This window comes from Salvelinus namaycush, chromosome 30, assembly GCF_016432855.1.
Source record: "Salvelinus namaycush isolate Seneca chromosome 30, SaNama_1.0, whole genome shotgun sequence".
Lineage (NCBI taxonomy): Eukaryota > Metazoa > Chordata > Actinopteri > Salmoniformes > Salmonidae > Salvelinus > Salvelinus namaycush.
The window spans coordinates 5,892,748-5,914,081 of record NC_052336.1 but is presented as its reverse complement, the minus strand read 5'-3'; the positions used below and the strand labels follow the sequence as shown (position 1 = coordinate 5,914,081).

Below are 21,334 nucleotides of genomic sequence, written 5' to 3'. Positions count from 1 at the left end.
AAATCTCATTTACATAAGTACTCACACCCTGAGTCAATACTTTGTAGAAGCACCTTAAGCAGTGATTACAGCTGTGAGTGTTCTGGGTAAGTCTCTAAGAGCTTTCCACACCTGGATTGTGCAACATTTGCCCATTAACCTTTTCTAAATTCTTCAAGCTCTGTCAAATTGGTTGTTGATCATAGCTAGACAACCATTTTCTGGTCTTGCCATAGATTTTCAAGCAGATTTAAGTCAAAACTGTAATTTGGCCACTCAGGAACATCCACTGTCTTCTTGGTAAGCAACTTCAATGTAGATTTGGCCTTGTGTTTTAAGTTATTGTCCTGCTGAAAAGTGAATTCACCTCCCAGTGTCTGGTGGAAAGCAGAATGAACCAGATTTCCCTCTAGAATCTTGCCTGTGCTCCATTCTGCTTATTTTTTTATCCTAAAAATCCCCCCAGTCCTTTGATTACAAGCATACACATAACATGATGCAGCCATCACTATGCTTGAAAATATGGAGAGTGGTACTCAGTAATGTGTTGTATTGGATTTGCCCCAAACATAACACTTTGTACTCAGAACAAAAAGTTAATTGCTTGGCCAATTTTTTTTGTAGTATTACTTGAGTGCCTTGTTGCAAACAGGATGCATGTTTTGGAATATTTTTATTCTGTACAGGCTTTCTTCTTTTTACTCTGTCAATTAGGTTAGTATTGTGGAATAACTACAATGTTGTTGAATCATCCTGTTTTCTCCTATCACAGCCATTAAACTCTGTAACTGTTTTAAAGTCACCATTGGCCTCATGGTGAAATCCCTAAGCCGTTTCCTTCCTCTCTGGCAACTGAGTTAGGAAGGAGGCCTGTATCTTTGTAGTGATTGGGTGTATTGATACACCATCTAAAGTATAATTAATAACTTCTCCATGCTCAAAGGGATATGCTCAATGTCTGCTTTTTTTTTTACCCATCTACCAATAGGTGCCCTTCTTTGCGAGGCATTGGAAAAACTCCCTGGTCTTTGTGGTTGAATCCATGCAACTCATTTGACTTGTTAAGTTCATTTTTACTCCTGAACTTATGTAGGCTTGTCATAACAAAGGGGTTGAATACTTATTCACTCAAGACATTTCAGCTTTTAATTTTTTATGAATTTATAAACAATTCTGAAAACATAAGTCCACTTTGACATTATCGGGTATTGCGTGTAGGCCAGCGACAAAAACGTCTACATTTAATATATTTGAAATTCAGGCTGTACCACAACAAAATGTGGAAAAAGTCAAGGGGTGTGAATACTTTCTGAAGGCACTATATCTACATGGCTGGAAGGTCACTAGAAGTGTGGAATGTTGCATATTACAGATCCCAGTCCAGCACCAGAGAAGAAGAGAAGGGGCTCCCAGGCACCCAGAAACAAAGAAGGACTAGGGTGATGGGGGTGTCGCAGTGGGGCTGCAGTACTACCTCTACACTCCCAGGAGGTGCTGTTGTGACATCACTCAACCAACCGGGGTGTTTGTACCGTCGAGGTCTATGCTGGTGAGGAAAATCACGAGTACAGTATTCAAACTTCTTTATTCCTACTGAGGGATCCTATTTTTCCTCACTGAGCACTACACTGTTAGGGGCAACATTGTGACTTGAGAGGGTATATTACATACTCCAACCAGACACCCTGAGCAGAGAGTTTAGCTGCATAGAAACCGTTTAGGAGGTGATCACTCTCTAAACCAGTGATCACCTCTGGGGATCTGAGCCCAGGCCTGAGAACTAATGCTAAAAATGAACCCGAAGTCAACTGAACAGAGAACATGTTCCTCATCTTTCTGACACTCACTGACCCCAATAATCCTACAGTTTGTCAACACCCTGCGGTGTTCTCCTGTTTATAATCTGATGTATACATGTGTAGGTGGGTGAATCTGAGCTCTTTTGCTGTCATGTGGGTATATTAAAGGTTTGTTCATGTGTGTCTGGAGTGTCTTTTTGTGGACTGGTAGGTCCATGAAGTGTAAAGGGGAATCTCAGCCCAGTCTGTCCTGCCTAGAGGCAGGTAAAGTCCTGTGGTGGAGGTGGTGGTGTTGGGGCTGGTGAGGACACTGCTATGCCCAGCTGGGTGTGTGGAGGCCTGGCCACGGACAGTGCTACGACTGGGCACCGCCACCAGGGGACTGGGACATGTCTCTGCCGATGATCTCATTCACTGGAAACACAAAGAGAGAGGATACAGGTTCACTACAGCTGAACAACACAGTCCAGAGGGTTTATTATTATAGGCTACTTAACCTTAGCAAGGCTTTCTTCAACTTCAATTGACCCAAAGTTTTTGAGGACACATTAATTGTCATATATTATCAAGAAATCAAATCTAAATTGTGTTCCTGAATGCATTCGGACTGTGAGAAAATACAAATGTTTACCAGCAGAGGGCGATGTTGCCCAGCTCACTTACTGACTACTCTGAACACAGAAAAGTTCAGCTTCAGCATATCACAGTGGAGAGACAGAGGGAAAAACTCAATCATACATACACTGGCAAGACCCAGAGGTTCAACTCACAGCTTTGGAATGACAAAACCACCGTCAACAACCAGAAAGCGAGGGGAAACTATTCCATTCACTGCCGTGTGTCATTACCGTCAGACTTGACCTTTGACAGCGTCCAAGATATTTAGTCTTTACCACCACAACATGTCGACTCCTATAAATATCATCCTCCATTTATTGAATGGCCTAGCGAGCACCAGCTCTCTATTGCGTTTCTTCATTTCTTCCACCTCTTAATGGAGCTTGAGTACATTTCCTCTGGCCTATTATTGTGGATTTGTGAGCGCAGTAAATGGGCCTGTATAAAACTAATCCATTGTTACAACACATGTTGTCGACCCCAGAGAGGCACTCAAGCACAGTGCTGTAGGTAATTACTCTGCCAGGCAGAGCTAGCTAGGCCTGCTATTAAATAAATAAGTTATTTTCTCTCTCGCTCTCTGGCGGTGGGGCATGTTGGAGATGCCTCCAACAGAGGCCTGATTGTTACAGTGGTGCCAAAGCTGTTTTCAGCTCACACCGGGCCCAGCGTGGCTCAGCGGGAGGACCAGCGGGGAGCCTGTAAAAACCACAGTCGTAATGTAAATCAACTTCTAACCCCCATATCACGCTAAACTGAAGCTGCATCTGGTTTACTACAGTACCTGTGGAAAGAAAAGGAGGATGAGAAAGAGAGAGAGGGAGAAAGAGAAGAAATAGAAGAGAGGGAGAGAAGAAAGAGGGGAGAGAGAGAAAAGAGAGAAGAGAGAGAAATAGAGAGTGAAAGGAGAGGATACGTAGCCTGGTTTGGTATTTGTGGAAAAAGTGAAGATATTTTCCACACAGCAGCGATTGGTAGCTTTGCATTCGTGCAGCAGTGGCGGCATTCATACACCGTTAATTTCCTGATGTGGCACATAGGTGTCAAAAGTCATGGCAGGTCAAAGAGACCGAGGGCAAAGAGAGGAGAGGGTTTGACTATCTGGTTTAGAGCGAGGAGATGGTGAGTGAGTCCTCTGAGCTCTGACAGTTTGACACACATTAAGACAGATAGACACGCAGGTATTCAGGCAGACCTGTCCATACACCACAGTAACAGTACCAGCCCTGCTGCTTGGGGATTCCTCTTCTCTTACCTACAACTGGCCACTTGTTGTGCAACTGTCTGTTGTGAAATCATACATTTAATGGCCCACCGTGTCTGATGGACAAGTCAGCATCTGCTTTATATGGGTCATATTATATATGGGTATTTATATATGTGGTATATTATTGGTAGATGGAGTGAGAGGAAAATGAACAGTCAAATCATGTGTAGATTAAATTCAGAGTATTATCAAGACATTAGGGAGTCCGTTCAAATTAATTCATCTTAAGATCTTCCCTTTGTATTTCTTAACCACATTTTGCTGTGTATGGGGTTAAATAATAATTTCTTCATTAACACAAATCAAGAATGATACTTTTTCATCAATTTAATTAAAAGCCTTGATATTCTGTATTCCAGTTGTTAATCCCTAAGAATCATCAGCTATATAAATCAACGGTTACCCCCATCCCTAAGAATCATCAGCTATATAAATCAACGGTTACCCCCATCCCTAAGAATCATCAGCTATATATCAACTGTTACCCCCATCCCTAAGAATCATCAGCTATATAAATCAACGGTTACCCCCATCCCTAAGAATCATCAGCTATATAAATCAACGGTTACCCCCATCCCTAAGAATCATCAGCTATATATCAACTGTTACCCCCATCCCTAAGAATCATCAGCTATATAAATCAACGGTTACCCCCATCCCTAAGAATCATCAGCTATATATCAACTGTTACCCCCATCCCTAAGAATCATCAGCTATATAAATCAACGGTTACCCCCATCCCTAAGAATCATCAGCTATATATCAACTGTTACCCCCATCCCTAAGAATCATCAGCTATATATCAACTGTTACCCCCATCCCTAAGAATCATCAGCTATATAAATCAACGGTTACACCCATCCCTAAGAATCATCAGCTATATATCAACTGTTACCCCCATCCCTAAGAATCATCAGCTATATATCAACTGTTACCCCCATCCCTAAGAATCATCAGCTATATATCAACTGTTACCCCCATCCCTAAGAATCATCAGCTATATATCAACTGTTACCCCCATCCCTAAGAATCATCAGCTATATATCAACTGTTACCCCCATCCCTATGAATCATCAGCTATATATCAACTGTTACCCCATCCCTAAGAATCATCAGCTATATATCAACTGTTACCCCCATCCCTAAGAATCATCAGCTATATATCAACTGTTACCCCCATCCCTAAGAATCATCAGCTATATATCAACTGTTACCCCATCCCTAAGAATCATCAGCTATATATCAACTGTTACCCCCATCCCTAAGAATCATCAGCTATATATCAACTGTTACCCCATCCCTAAGAATCATCAGCTATATATCAACTGTTACACCCATCCCTAAGAATCATCAGCTATATATCAACTGTTACCCCCATCCCTAAGAATCATCAGCTATATATCAACTGTTACCCCCATCCCTATGAATCATCAGCTATATATCAACTGTTACCCCATCCCTAAGAATCATCAGCTATATATCAACTGTTACCCCATCCCTAAGAATCATCAGCTATATATCAACTGTTACACCCATCCCTAAGAATCATCAGCTATATATCAACTGTTACCCCCATCCCTAAGAATCATCAGCTATATATCAACTGTTACCCCCATCCCTAAGAATCATCAGCTATATATCAACTGTTACCCCCATCCCTAAGAATCATCAGCTATATATCAACTGTTACACCCATCCCTAAGACTCATCAGCTATATATCTGAATACAATTACAACATCTCAAAGTCATTGCACTCCTGTAAAACTGGTACATTCTCAAAAATCCCCCCAAATAAATTTGTCTAGTAATACAACTATTTCAAACATAAAAGTAATACAACTATTTCAAACATAATTTTACAGTATCGACAATGAATACTGTAGCTTCAACTGTACTTGCTAGTTGACTACCATAAAAAAAACAGTGAAAACTTATTGGTGGTTCCATGATAGAAATAGAGGTGTTTATTTGTGTTTGTTTGTGTGATCTGTGAGCTGCTACTACTGCTGATGTGACAGAGGGAGGGGCAGGCCTTTGTGCCTGGCTGGCTAGCCACTGTCTCTATCCTGTTGGCGTGGGCGGATGGTTCTTCCTCTCCCATCACACACGGCTATCTATCTTCACACATAGACTGTATTTCTCGGTTAACTGCGACAGACAGCTTTACATAAAACATCAGTCTACAACAATGTATCCACGTTCTAAACACAGCACACGAGCTGAAACGTTCAACTAAAAATGAACCATTATTGTATGTGTTTAATGTAAGTCTCAAGCACAATGTCTATCTGCAGTTGTGTGTCTGTTTAGAAAACTTTCCACAGAACACACACATCACACACAAAACACACAAAACGATGCAAACTTTCACACGGGCATTAGATATCCTATTAATCGACTACTGGTAAGGTTTCAAAATGGGCTCTAACAAGACTGACAGTTATATAAAATATTATCAACTAGGTCTATAATCTGATGTAGATATGGGAAAAATCTTTCAAATTGTGCTTGACTTCAGTAGTTTCATAGCTGAACCAATGTCTCAGATTGGCTTGTTTTTATGGCCGCATCAGAAACGTGATGATTTAGCCTAGCTTACTACAGAGAACCCTGGGTCTCTTTAACCCTCTGGGAGGGAGATCCTCTTTATATGACTAGGAGGGGGGGTCCCTATTAAGCCAGAGAACTGCTTCTCATACAGTGAACCGTCATTTCGCTTCTAAGGCATACCTCTCTGGTCCTAGGGCTAGTCTACGTTACTGAATGTGTGACTAAACCAGCCCATGAACATGCCTTCCCTCCCCATCAGACCGGTGTCACCTCTCAGACAGTACTGTAGTGGGGAACGAACCCTTCAATCACTGTGACTTAGGCTAATTACAGTCAAAGACAGAGAGTCCCTCCTCGATCAAAGTCCATCAGTGTACTGATTGGTGGTAAAACAAGGTTTTCAGTGTGTGTCATGTCATTATCTCAAAGGGGAAACTCACATTAATCACTTTACCTAACCCAGTCATAGGGGAGAAACAGACTGCACTTATTAAATCTACATAGCGTGTCCTTTCTGACCCCAATTCTTTTTCTTTGCTTTTCTTTGTTTCGAATCACACAGTGATCTTTAACGTCAGGTCTAGATGTATACATTTCATGTCTAAAAGGGATCTGTTAAAATAATCTCTGCAATGAGAAACAGAAGTGAAACAGTCAAACAGATGTGGATTTTCTATGATTAACAAGTCGTCAGTTAGGATGGAAAACAGGTAATCACCCTGGTTCCCCTCTGACAGATTGAGAAAACGTTCCCTGACAGACAAACACTGAAGTGTGAAGTAGAAAAGGGCATGTAGGGCGCTCCAACAGAGAACCAGCTTAAGAAAATAACAAGAAGACTGACTGATTGTTCTCTCCACTCTACCAAATGAGGAAAACATGTTACAATGGATAACACTTGTGCAAGGCACGGGACAGGCAAGCCAAGATTCAGTTGGTCAAAAGGAAGACTTGCAATGACATGCACACATCTTCAGAGAGCCTCGGGTAGAAGAGAAAACATAAGACGTTCAAGTCAAATGGATAAGTCCACTTAATGATCATATTTCATTGGAAATATATGGTCAGTTTCAGTAACAGAAACTAGATGACTAAAAACGTTCCAGGGTTGCTAGGCTAACATCTCTGAGTCAATCTGTTATCTCTTTTTCGCCTGTTTAACTGTAGCTCTGTAGTCTGTTACTCTAGTCTGACACGCTGCCAGAGAGACAGATCACAGTAACAGTAGAGCTCCAGTGAGAACACTAGAGCCTCATTAGAACACTGCTGTAGTATTAACAAAGTCACTCATCTCTGTGAATCCTCTGTGGATTTCCCATTTGTAAGTGATTCACAAGACACATGTCTTTTGATCCGGCCCCTATAATGTCTGCTCACAGGAAGCCATCAAATGAACACAAGAGTGAGTTACAAGGTGGAAGCCAGCATGATTGGAGCCAGAATGGCCGTCCTAAAATGTTGGAATGGAAGCCAATAGGATCCGGAATGGCCAACCAGAAGATTCATCTAAACTTCTACCACAATAGACCATCACCTTAGGATGTGCAGTAGGGATCAGATAATGACACATTCTATGTGTCTGCTGCATTTCACAGTGACTAAACACCTAATGGCACCTAATGGCATTTTAAGAGATTTGTCCGGACCGGAGGCTAGTTTAGTGAGTTAGAAGAATTCCTGCATCCACATAACTAGAATGGAGGATAACTGCAGTAAGCTGACTGCCATGTGGAGAAGTGTTATGGTGTGTGTGTGTGTGTGTGTGTGTGTGTGTGTGTGTGTGTGTGTGTGTGTGTGTGTGTGTGTGTGTGTGTGTGTAGGGGCAATGTACATCACTTTACTGTTTACTAGAGCAGGGCAGAGTGACTCAACAGTTCTCTGAGACACTTGACAGATAGCTGCTGTCACACAAAGCACACTACAGGATTTAATAGGGATATCAACTATAACAGTGGCTCTATGTTAGGAAACACAAATCAACAATGACATCTAAGATAAACAAGCTACCCGATAACACAACCCACGAGCTGGTACAAGAGACCATTTGCATACAAACAAGACAATATTATATTCAAAACATTGATATGGGACTCTGTAAACAAATAAAAGGATTCTCTTTCTGTTTTCCTGGCTGAAGGTTAATGTTAAGTTCCAACATTACCAAGGATCTCCGGCCTGCCCGGGCACTCCGTCTGCCTGCCGCTGGCCAACATCTTGACGGAGAAACACACTGAAAAGCACACACCAACAGACACACGCACACAGAGAGAGAGAGAAAGGCACAGTGGCAGGACCTGAACCCCAGAGCCCAGCACTCGACGCTGGTGCTACACTGCCAATACCTCTGCCTTCATTACATTCCTAAGTCTTTAATTGTATGGAAAGATGACAAACAAAGTCAGTTTCCACTTGTTCCAGGGCCGGCGGTGTGCGTTTGTGATTGTGTTTAACTAGCTGAGTTTGGTTAGGTCCAGGCCTGATGCATTTTCCTACCACTGTTGTTTTTTCCTCACATGAATAGAGAGTTGTGTTATTTATCTGCCATGCTCGGTTAGAAGTTAGAAGCATGCACTGGCTGGGCTGGGACTTGGACCAAGCCACAAAGCCACCAAACCACAGAGCACCAGAGGAGAGTTTCCCCTGTTGGGGACAACTCAGGACTCTGGAGACTGAGGCCTGCTTGACCCAAACTGACCAGCAGCATGGTGCCAGGGTTCTGTGACTTCCGTCTAGTGGTAGTGCAACCTGTAGACTAGAGGTTGGATCCCTGGGTCTGTAGTAGTAGAGATGGACAGGGCCTACCTCATGGAGGGGATTGGAGTCTGGTGAAAGCTATGTTTTAGGAGCCTTAGTAACAGATCCAGATTAGCCCATGTTGTAAATGTACACGTGTGTGTGTTTATGTCTGTGTGTTGTTGGCTATGCTGTGTCAAAATGGACCGTGCACATGCTCTGGAAGCAGCATTGCTCGTGTATTTGTATATAGAGTTGTGCCTGAGAAAACTGCCTAAAGTATGTGATTAACTACTGTGTGCACAGTGTTTACAATGTGTGGCGCCATACTCATAGTACTGACGTGAATATGGCTGTTTTTGGTGGGTGCATTTACTGTGTGTACTATGTGCCTGTGTCTCTCTCTGTGTGTGTACACTATGACAGCGCTAGAAATAAGTGTGTGTGCCTGCTCTATGTCGTTGTCTCTCACAAGAAGAGCGGGAGCAGCAGGCCCGGCCTATTATTAACCCAGAATGCCGTGCTCACGGCGAGAGACAGCTGTGGCCCGAGCAGGAGAGCAAACATAAGATGCAGGCACGCCGTGTCACACACACACAGCCTCCGCTACCCCCCCCCCCCCCCACCCCCCGCCGCAGCCCGTCTGCACTGTGTATGTGTGTTGTCTGTGCAAACACAGGGCCAGCTGATTAATTAGATAAACACACGGGTCGGCACCACAAGTGGTTCAGTCTGTCACCATGACGGCCGTAATCACCCTCACAAGAGGGTTCACTCACATTCACACAAGAGAGGAAGGGGGAGAGCAAGGTTGCACACACCTACAGCACGCTATACACACTACTGTACAATTACTGTCCCTGTTAATAGTGCACTCACATTAACACTGTTCAGGAAGATTGGAAATATATTGACACTAAATATGGACACTAAACCAAATATAGACTACTGTACCTACCAATAAAGAAGCAGAGGTCCTGTACACAGCAGTTTCCTTTCAGCTGCTAGCTCCAGCAGAAGAAATGCCTCCTCCTGCCTCTTACTGATAAATACATACTCTTTGTTATAAACCTGTTTATTGGAGATGAGAATTCGTCTAGGAGGAGTATGAGAAGTGGGGATGCATTTTTGGGTGCATACTGCCAGTTGGGTGGGATCCTCAACTCGTCTGTCCATCTGTCAGTAAGTCTGTGCCACTCCTGACCCCCCCACACCCACAGTAGACCTACTGCACACACACACACTCTACATGGCCCCTGTGTGGCGTACGTCACCAGTCACCAAGGCCATCTGTTAGCTCACCACAACAGTTTTACACTGTGACGTGGTGGTACACACACGCACACTTTTGCTGACACGAGTCTATGCAGGCAATACTACAGTGATACTCAGGGGCGCAACTTTGGTTTTAGAAGTGGGGGGGGGGGACTAATATATATATATATATTTATATATATTTTTAAATAGTAGGATAAACACTCCAAACAGCCTACCCGATCGCTCGGAGGCGTCCGCATGATCCTAAAGCGCACAGTTGCCTCGTTTTGTATCACATTCCAATGATAAAATTGGGGAGGGACAAAAATGGCATTTCCCAAGTGAAAGTTGCACCCCTGGTGATACTACTGTATACTGAAATCCTACCAGGGAATGACTATGATATCAAAATGTACATATCAGCACTGACTGACATGTAACTAACTGACCCTGCACTCAGTTAGAATACTAGAACTCAGACAGATAGACAGACATACAGACATTAACAGAAAGACACAGATAGTCTAGTAGAACAGAGTTCAATCACTTTCAAAGACATGATATAAGTATTTAGATATTTTTTTATTTGAAAAGAAAAGTAGTTCAATATTTGAATGTATTTATAAATACACTTGGAAAGTATTTGAAAACACTCAAATACACTGACTCAAATACACTCCCATGCATTTAACTCGGTTATTTTAATATAGTATTTGAAATAAGTATTTGAAAATATGATCAGATTTGATTTGGATAGTCCGGATTTTCGCTCTGTAGATGCTCTACAGATGGTCATACTATCAACAAACTATCTGTTGATAAACAACTGCTTGCTAAGGTTAGGGTTAGGTTAAGAATAAGGTTAGGGTAAGGGTTAAGTTTAGGGTTAAAGTTAGAGCTAGGGTTAGTAGATAGTTAGTTGAAATGTTACTGATAGTCTGTAGAGCATCTACATATGGACTATCCAAATAAAGTGTTACCGGAAATACTTTCAAATACTTCCAATAGAAGTAGTTCATTCAGGCCACATTATTTGAAAATAGTCAAATACACAAAACAATGTATTTAAATAACAAATACTTAAATACACATGAACCCTGGTCTGTTCTGTGGTATATTTCATGTGCTGCTCTGACCTCCTAAAAACTCAGTCGTTCCATTGCTGCACTGCGCTGCTCAGTCATTCACTGCTTCATGATGTCCTACAGAGCCAGTGTGTGCTCGTGTGTGTGCGTGTGTGTTTTGTGTGTGTGTTTGTTTGTGCGTCCTACAGAGCCTGCATGGCACAGAAGCTATTTCTAGGCCTCGCTCAGACAGGGACTTACTAATCCCAGGGTGAACCTGTCAGTCTTTTCAGTCAACAACTTTTCTCACACTTTTCTTCTTGGTATGTACAGGTAACTGCCAAAATAAAGGAAACACTTGAGTAAATGAGGGATACAAAGCATATTGAAAGCAAGTGCTTCCACACTGGTGTGGAATTAACATCCCATCATCATGCTTAGGGTCGTATATAAAAATGCTGGGCAGGCCCAGTTGCCCATTATTTTGGCTACCATGGATAGAAGAGATCTCAGTGAGTTTGGGTGGGAGGGGGGCACATTTGGCAGAAGCTTCGGTGACCGAATGCTCAACTTGCTGATGTTTCACAATATGCCATGGCCGCGTCAGTCACCAGATCTCAACCCAATTGAACACTTGGCAGCCAGACTTTTACTTTAACAATGTGTGTGTGCATGTGTGTTGGAGAGTGTGAGAGAAAAATAGAGAGTGAGTAATTAAGGATATACTGATTATGATTATGCGTGCGTACACACAACTGTGCGACTAAGTCTGAGTGTATGAGTGTGTGTAGGCATACACATGCAGTGCATTATGCAGCTGGTGAACTTGTGTCTGATGGCCTTTCATACATGACTTATTGATAATGGGCCGTGTAATTAGCCTGGCCCTTGCTAGCACACAATACAGCACTTCCTGATGCACACACACTTTCTATCGCAGCCACTCCAGGCTGTTTATTAACTATGGGCCATTTGACTGCGTGACTGAGCGGGACCAGTGTGCAGAGAAGCAGAAGTGGCTGTGCATGGCAGATTAGAAACTAAATGGGGAATGGTGGTTTCTCAGACGGCTTGTGCCGAGTTAGGATTTGTAGTGTCCTTGAAGTGAAGAGGCACTGTTAATGAGTTAGTCTCATCATTCTCCAGTCAGTTTGTTATACCACCGTAAATAGAGGTACATTAGTCCTCTTCAGAATGGAAAGGGCCTTCCACACACAGTAATTACAGCGGCTGTGGTCTCTGTGGTATAAAACCCAAAGAATGAATCTCCTTTGTGTGTGTGTGTGTGTGTGTGTGTGTGTGTGTGTGTGTGTGTGTGTGTGTGTGTGTGTGTGTGTGTGTGTGTGTGTGTGTGTGTGTGTGTGTGTGTGTGTGTGTGTGTGTGTGTGTGTGTGTGTGTGTGTGTGTGTGTGTGAGAGAGAGAGCGATAGATAGAGCTAGGGATGAGCTATTTGTGACGAGGTCAATAGTGTGAGAGTCATTAGTCTATTGTGCTGCTATGATGTCCAATCCTCCTGTCAGGACCACTCAATAACAACCCTACTGTGTACAAAACCCAACTGCCAGTTTAAGTGCTGTATTTCTGAAATACAAATCACTACAACGAGACATCATTTCCCCCAGGAGAATTCAGTAACTGGTGGAAGGTATCTTTATAAAACAGAAGCATTTTTGTAAAACACGTGTTAGCTGGATGCTATGCAACAATGTAATGTAATGCAACTTTTTTTTCTTTCTAAAAGGATAATAAAATAATGAAAATGTAAGGGCTTTTAAATTCCCTCTAATCAAGAGAGAATGAGATACAGAGAGAGTGTAGTGAGTACAGACACATAGAGAGATGGAGAGGCTGACAGACAGAGCTGTGTCTTACCGTCGTCCAGTGTGATGTCCTGCAGGCCGATGGATCTGAAGGTGGGCTCTCTCTCCTTCGGCTCCTGCTTGATGTTCACACTCTCCCCCTCCATAGGGAAGGGGCTCTGCTGGGGGGCAAGGGGGTGCTGCTGCACGGGGTTGCTGCTGCATGAGCCTGGGGACAGGCTGGACATGACAGGGCTGCTGGCCTGGGGACTGTGTGCTGGGGGGCCCAGAGGGCTGCCGGTGGGGGAGGGAGAGGTGGGCGACTGGTAGGGCAGGGAGTGGAGCTGGGGGGAGGATGGCCCGGAATGGGGCGAGGGAACCATGTGGGCTGGAGGGGCACTGGATGTAGTGGGACAGGAGGCAGACCTCTGGCTGGTGGGGTGGTAGCCCCCCATAGCTCTCTGCAGCTGGGGGGAGGGCTGCATCGGATGGTTGGGGTGGGTGGGTGAGGGCTGGCCCATGGGGTGGTTGGGGCGGGTGGCCGAGGGCACCTGGCTGGGGTTGGGGGGGCAGTGGTAGCCCATGGAGAGCAGGTGAGGGGCAGAGTGAGAGGAGTGGGTCATGGGCTGGCTGTGGGGGGCCGTGGAGATGGGGCTGTGGGGGCTGGAGGCCTGCTGGGTGGAGGTAGATGGGGAGGAGTGGTACATCATACCCAGCCCCATGGGGTGGGGGTGGGAGGCCCCAGGGTCAGACTGCTGCTGGTGGTAAGGCATCCTCTCATAGCCCTGCGGACCCCCAGTGTTCATGGAAAGGCTGGGCTGGCCATTGTAGGGCAGGTTGGGATTTAGGTTGCTTAGGTGGCCGGGGTGGGTGTGACTCTGCTGCATAGGATGGTGTTGGTAGGAGGGCCTGTTGGGAGGGGCTGGGCCCGGATGGAACGTCATGTGGCAGTCAGCAGGCGTGTGGAGGCCTCGGCCCTGGAGGTGAGGCAGGTGCTGGAAGGAGGGGGAGCCCATGAGGGGGCAGGCAGGCTGCAGAGTATGGAGGCTGGAGCCGGGGCCCGCAGCCAGGCCCCGGGGAGAGCTGGACAGAAGGCCGTCCGGTGGGTGGCCCTGCTCAGGGGAAGGCAGCTGGGTGTGGGTACTGCGGACCAGGCTGGCAGCATGGGCCAGGGGCATGGACATACCGGGCATGGGGGGCACAGCAGGGGGCCCTTCCATCTCTTCTCTGTTGTGCTCCTGCTTCACCAGGACTGGAGACAGTGAGTGAGAGTGAGGGAGAGAGAGAGAGTGAGAGAAACTCAGTACGGGAAACCAACACATTGCCATTCATATGATACCAGCATTAATATATTCAAATCTGTCATTGCAGCCATAAATATTTTGGTGACGCATGTGATGATTATGACAACAGATAATGAATTCCAAAGAAAAACACAAGGCAGTACTCATTTGTTTTACCAAATTCTGGAACACCACAAATAGCCAAATCTCAGGATTAACTTCCCAATCAACATCCACCAAGTCAAAGCACTGTGGTTCACACAAGTTCAGAATGTATGTGTTAACTAGATTAGAAATCTTTACTTAAACGGAGCACCTTTACAACAGTGCATAGCACAACTCTGCTGTGTACCAATCAGTAACCTATTTCCCAATCTGGTGCTTGTGACCGGGCAGGGTTTTATTTTGACCCAGCTCTGAATCAGAGAGAGGGAGCATATGTTGTTGGGTTTGGGTGCCATCATGTTGACTGCAGTATGGGGAGAAGCAAAATGCCTTCCAGCCATGCTGAAACCAAGAGGAGGACAAACCAGTTCACAGCCCCTAGCACCCCTACTACCTCCCATGGCCCTCCCTCTGACAGGCATGTTACTGAGAGAATACAGCCAGGAAGACTTGTGTCTGAGGGGGAAGGGACAGAGATACTGTGATAGATTGGGTTAAATGGTGCTTTTTTACATGTTTTCGTTTTGAAGGGGAAAGGCACTGCGATATTGTAGAGACAGAAGGGTCTTCCTCTGGACTATGCTGACAGCACCTATCCATACTTGGCCAACCCTAATGACAAAGCTTTTCTTGTCTTGACCACCTGACCAGGAACACCTGAGAACCCTACACATTCTAATCATGACATCTTCCTTAAGGGATCTCAGAAGATAACTGATGCTCTTTTCTCACAGTTCATCCCTAAACCGGGCCAGCCAGGGCCCTACTACCCACACACACTAGGTAGCACAGTGTGATTGGTGGGCCGGTGACGCCACAATTAAGCGTGCGGTGTCCGTGGTAACAATAGTGGCGTCTACACTGACAGAGCAGGCTTCCTGTGCTGTGCTCTAATTGGCTGTCCTGGTAGGGTAGCGTGGAAAACAGGAAGCACTTGAAGAGTGGGCGACGTGCTGCAAACGGAGAGTGGGTGGAGGGGCACATACACATCTAAACACACACACTGCTGTGGTAGATATCAGAAATTGCTCACTTGTCATTATATTCCGCCAACACAGTTTTCGTTTTGACTAACGTTGGTTTGACGTTATTGTTGGAAAACAATAACAATATCAAGTAACTATGCAGGGATTTGACTTAATGAAAAACATTAGGAAACTGTAGAATCCACGTTAAAAAAAAGAAGAAAATTCAGCCTCGGAGAGATTTCATTTTAGACAAACAACACCGTTTGAAATTCCCACAATTCCTGTGTGCAGTAAAATGTTCCTGGAGAGCAGAGATTTGCATACTAAAACTTCAATGCAAATACACATCAGAAATAGACAGCAATAGAGTTTCATGGTGCTTTACATGAACAGTTGGCAGGTGCACATGTAACTGTTAGTGGAGGTGCCTCTTCTTTAAAAACACAGCTATGCAAACTGGGAGGGAAAGTAAGTTCAAAGCTCTCCAAAACCGGGTTAGTTAGCTAAGCCCAAAAGCAGGATCCTCGACAGTGTGTGTATTTATTTTAAAAAAATATATATATATTTCACCTTTATTTAACCAGGTAGGCAAGTTGAGAACAAGTTCTCATTTACAATTGCGACCTGGCCATATGTATGTTTGTATGCGTGTGCTACTGCTTTCCATGGCTGTATCTGCTTTCTGTCAATCCCCCTGAGAGGTCAACAGAGGAGTGAAAAGCAGGTTTCAACGTGACTCCACATGATCCTGTTCCAGTATGTCTTTAGAACACTCCCACTGCCACACATACGACACAATTGCTACATCATATAAATGTGGTTGATGAGATGTTAGCTAAACATCACGTGTTGCCAGATCTAACCATCTGCAGTGGAACACAACCGCCAGTGATTCTAAAGACTTGCAATTCAAGCACTATGATTGGTGTAGAATGTAGATCCTCCTACCTGACAGGTAAGTGAAGCGTTGTGATTGGCTCCTTTTCCGTTTGCCGTTACACACGTAAAACTGCACCTGAACAGCCGAGGTCACGGTCTTACTGTGGTAGGGAGGGACCTCCACTACGACGCTCGACTGGGAGAAGGAACCAACACAGTCAACGTTTCCACTTTTCACAGACATTCACATTAGTCAGGATACTTTAGTAATAATTCATGAATAATGCTACATCAATATAACAGCTGTAAAAATATAGCCTAATGATACAGAATAATATACATCATGTTTGTGACAGCTAAGCTACAGAGAGGTGTAGGAAGCTTATGTTCTACTTACTCCTTGACTTTTCTCACGGATGATTTTCGCCTCCACTTCCCACTGGGGTCTTCCATCTAAAAAGACAAAAAGAGAGGGAGAAGACATGACAGATGAGTAAAACACATTGTAGGACTCCATTTTGACAGACATTCCCACTCCAGGCTGGGCCTGGCGAGAGACAATGCATTCGGCTCTTTGTCTGCTTTTCAAATTATGTGTGAATTAATGAATACATGGCAGAATGGCACCCATAGGGATTCAGCATAGAGTCAACCCACCTCCTCTTCCACAAAACAGATGGAGTCAACAGACACATTTGACACAAAGGACACCATCAAATCCTCCCCTAATTGAATTGCCAGCTCTTGGACTAATTCCTAAATCAATGTGAATCTGGGAGGAAGTGAATTATAGTATCTGTCAAATAGTTTTCAAATAGAAAACCAAGACCATTAAATCTAAAGATCAAACAGTAATGCTGAGTTGAATAAGTCAAGTAACTCAATGCACCTGACATGCAATACACTCCGGCCAAAGAACCTAATTATGAAGACAATCTATGATCATTGCACTATATTTCAGACCCATCTTTAAGTCTTGTGTAATATATCTTCTGGGTTACTGTCTATTTTCCTAATGATCATCATGTCGGTGTAAGACTACCTGCCCCAGCAGACATGGCTCAGTATGAACCACAGAAAATCTTCGGAAAGCAGAGGGATTTCAATTGGTTCTGGCTGGGGGACCAGAAACATCTCAATGATGTCATCTTTATGGACACAAAAACTCTGTGGAGAGTATTTTTACAGCTATTAAAAAGTAATCAAAGTCTAAATATCCTGCAGTTTGTCTTGCCTGGTTAACATTATGGAGAGACGAGTGGAATAACTCTCTATTTATTTAAAATCCCTGCCTCCCTCCGCCGGTCGGTCCACCATGCGCTAGGCTACGTTGCGCTGCCAGAGTTCTGGCTGGCTTAGGAAAGGAAACATCCTCTTATTTTCCAGTTTTCCTCCTACAGATCTAATGATCTGGCCAGACATCTTAGGCATCCAGCCATTCAGAAAAACAGTTGAGAGAATTATAACGGGCTGCTGCGGTTAAGGAGAAGTCACCATCATCACAACTACTAAATCAGAAATGTATTCAGCTACTACTGAACAACTACTGCAGTCACTTACAGTTTGCAATTGCAAATGACTTGCAATTGCAAATGGGGCTGTTTCATGCTGTTCATAAAGTCACATATGGATCTGATTACATCTGACTGCACCTGTGTTACTTCTCCACTTAACCAAAGGGCTTCCCCAAAACAATCTGCCCTAATGCCTGCTGAAAGACTCCCCATCTTTACAATGGGATCTTATAGCTGTACTGTAGTTATAGGCTAAGTCCTGTACATCTACAGTATTCTGCTTTTCTTTCCAAACGCTTCCCCTTCTAATAGCCATCTATAATAGATGGCCCTACTCTGTTCAGAGAGATAACATACTACTTTAGTTAGGAAGGCCCTTGATCTCATCCTAACAGAGGCAGATGACAGTCTTTGCCCCAGTAATCCTGTGGTGCATTAGACTCTTCTATAGAGCTCAGTGGAGATTCCACCGTCCCACAGAATGAAACAGAACAGGTTTATGACATAAGCCACTTTAGGCTATTGTATCTCTACTGGAAGGTTCCTTCTCTTCTTGTGAAAGGGGGGCTCTAGCTACTCCTCTAGGTATCTGAGTCAGCTTTCTGGTAATGACTGAATAATGACCTTGGGTGCCTTAGCTCTGTCTGACTTCAGCATACTGAGTGTATTTCTGCAGCACATGTTGACATTCAATAGGCAGGAGAGAGGAGGGAGAGGGCCCCACATGTACTGCCACCGTCCTTCGCCCACCACTAAACAAGCTCCAACAGGAACCTACCTGATGACGGAGAGAAAACACATCCATCCACCCCTCCCTCTCAGAGAAAAAACATGTTCTATATCCACCCCTCTCTCAGAGAGTTAAAAACACGTCCATGTGTTATGATATCTACCAAAACAATGAGGGCTAAGCTATTCAGACAGCTAGAATAACTGTAGCTTGTAGACCTTTTGTATGGAAGAAAGGAAAAACACTGATGCCTGGTGTGTTAAATGCAATTTCAATTCAACCACAGTTTTTGACATCATTCTCCACTCGCCTTCTGCCCTCATCAAGGCCTTACAGTAGTCATTACAGTAGAGTCAGTCAGTAGAGTCAGTCAGTACAGTAGAGCCAGTAAGCCAGTAGAGCTAGTATAGTCAGTAAAGTACAGTCAGTCAGTATAGTCAGTACAGTATAATCAGTCAGTAAGCCAGTAAAGCCAGTAAGCCAGTATAGTCAGTACAGTACAGTCAGTCAGTAAGCCAGTAGGCCAAAATTGTCAGTCAGTAGAGTCAGTCAGTATAGTCAGTCAGGTCATTCCATCTAGGGGTCCTTTTCCTGTTTGATGAGGTTCACTCTGGTCAAATAATATTTTTTCCCCTCAGAATAATAATAATGCCTTTTTCATATTCCCCTTCCTCTGAGCCAAACTGCTCCCTCCCTCCCTCCCTCCGAGCAGGTAATAAAGTGATAGAAGTCAGCATGAAGCCAATGGATGTGATCCTGTTTCATCTGGACAGAGGGAAAGGACCTTTCTGCTTTTCCTAGCATTAGGAGATGAGCAAACGAGCCAAAGACCAGGCCTCACACTGACAGACCTGCTGTAGCCAGATGGACCAGAGTTCGCCTGCCTGCATCATTATGGCTCCCCTTCAACTACCTCTCTCCCTCCTCCCCTATCTGCAGTGCAGCCCACAAAGAACTGGTAAACTGGATGGACACACACAACCAACTCACTAAAAGACCTCCATTACTGCTTGTAATAAAAACATAATATGGTCATTTAGCAAACGTTTCTATTCAAAGTGACTTTTATCATCTTTAAAAATGGGAATTGAACAAGTCAAGAAGAGAGTCCAGTAGAGATTCCATAAACCGTAATGTAGTACTTGTTATCAACTGGTGCCTGGAGCTAGGGATCCCTGTTACACAACCCTCCACTCCTCTGTGCATTTAAAGGCGGGGCACCGCCACTGCATTTATTTGTATGTATGCCCCAGGAAGACCCCACCCTACCCCCCACATGAAGACCCCACCCTACCCTCCCAGGAAGACCTCATCCTACCCCCCACAGGAAGACCCCACCCTACCCCCCCAGGAAGACCCCATCCTACTCCCCACATGAAGACCCCACCCTACCCCCCACATGAAGACCCCACCCTACCCCCCACATGAAGACCCCACCCTACCCCCCCAGGAAGACCCCATCCTACCCCCCACATGAAGACCCCACCCTACCCCCCACAGGAAGACCCCACCCTACTCCCTCAGGAAGACCCCATCCTACCCCCCACAGGAAGACCCCACCCTACCCCCCACAGGAAGACCCCATCCTACCCCCACATGAAGTCCTCACCCTACATGAAGTTCCCATCCTACCCCCCCAGGAAGTTCCCATCCTACCCCCCAGGAAGACCCCATCCACCAACCCCCGCATGAAGTCCCCACCCTACCCCCCGCAGGAAACACTGACTATACATTAACTAACTAACTAACCACAATAAACTTGTCTTTCATGCTCAACGTGATTCCACTGTTGTACTCTGTTTATGGAAGGAGGAGGTGGAAAACTCTGTCATTACTACTCCCTTCCTCTTCTCTCTGCATTCCATCCCTCCATCCGCTCCCTCCAATCAGGCATGTTCTGCAATAAGTGTCTGGATTAGCCTTGATGAGGGACAATTTACACAAACCAGATCATCATTATCTCTCTCTTTCCCCCATGATGACACACATCATGTTTGCAGGGCCCAAGTTTCCTCCACTCCACTCATAGGGTAAACTCTCCACTCCTAGGGTAAAGGTTTCCACTCAATTTCTCAAAATAATGTATCTTAGTCAATAAGTAACAGCACCCTTGACTCTCCTCCGTGTTTGAACTTGATTCAGTTTGGCCTCTTTCACAAAGCTATGGTGGGCAGGCAGGGACTGGTTCACAGAATGCTGTCACCCTTTCACAGTTTCCATTCTGGAACCCGCCCATACTTGTGTTTTATTATTGAAAGAGTTAAAGGAGGGAGAGTCTAAATAGTGGGTTGTAGTAAGTTAAGTTCAACCCAAGCGATTAATGAAGAGGTACAGTATGAGCAGAAGGACCGACCACACTCAGAGACTCTCTCTTCTTAAGTTAATACACTAAACAGGTCAGGGCAGGGCTAAATTTTAACACTGATAAGGACTAGAGAGAGAGACTGAGGAGTCAGGTGTAAGCAGTAGATTGTACTGTGTGAGTGTGTGATAACCTGTGCGTCAGTCAGTAGCAGTAGCCAGATATGCTACCCATCTTTCTCTTGGGACGGACAGATACGATCACAAAAGATCCATTTTTAGTGGCTCTTGCTCTTGAGCTATGTGTGTATTATAACTCATAACTCAGTAGTAACATTCCATGGATGACAGAAAAAGAGATGTGCTTTAAATAGTAGAGCAGTGCTAGTGGGCGGGATAGCAGCATGGTGTGGAACGCACCCCAGG

The 21,334-nt window shown here is 44.6% G+C and overlaps 1 protein-coding gene across 1 annotated transcript in view; it reads right to left on the bottom strand.

The window, feature by feature from the left end:
• Positions 1 to 1,061: 1,061 nt before the first annotated feature.
• LOC120025379 (nuclear factor of activated T-cells, cytoplasmic 3-like) overlaps positions 1,062 to 21,334 on the bottom strand; it is an 81,591-nt gene continuing 61,318 nt past the window's right edge. Inside the window, exons 7-10 of the mRNA XM_038969926.1 lie at positions 16,761 to 16,816; positions 16,433 to 16,559; positions 13,142 to 14,320; positions 1,062 to 2,192 (exon numbers count right to left, since the gene is read on the bottom strand). Coding sequence (XP_038825854.1) covers positions 2,134 to 2,192; positions 13,142 to 14,320; positions 16,433 to 16,559; positions 16,761 to 16,816 — 1,421 coding nt within the window. The 3' untranslated portion in view covers positions 1,062 to 2,133. The remainder of the gene's footprint in view (positions 2,193 to 13,141; positions 14,321 to 16,432; positions 16,560 to 16,760; positions 16,817 to 21,334) is intronic.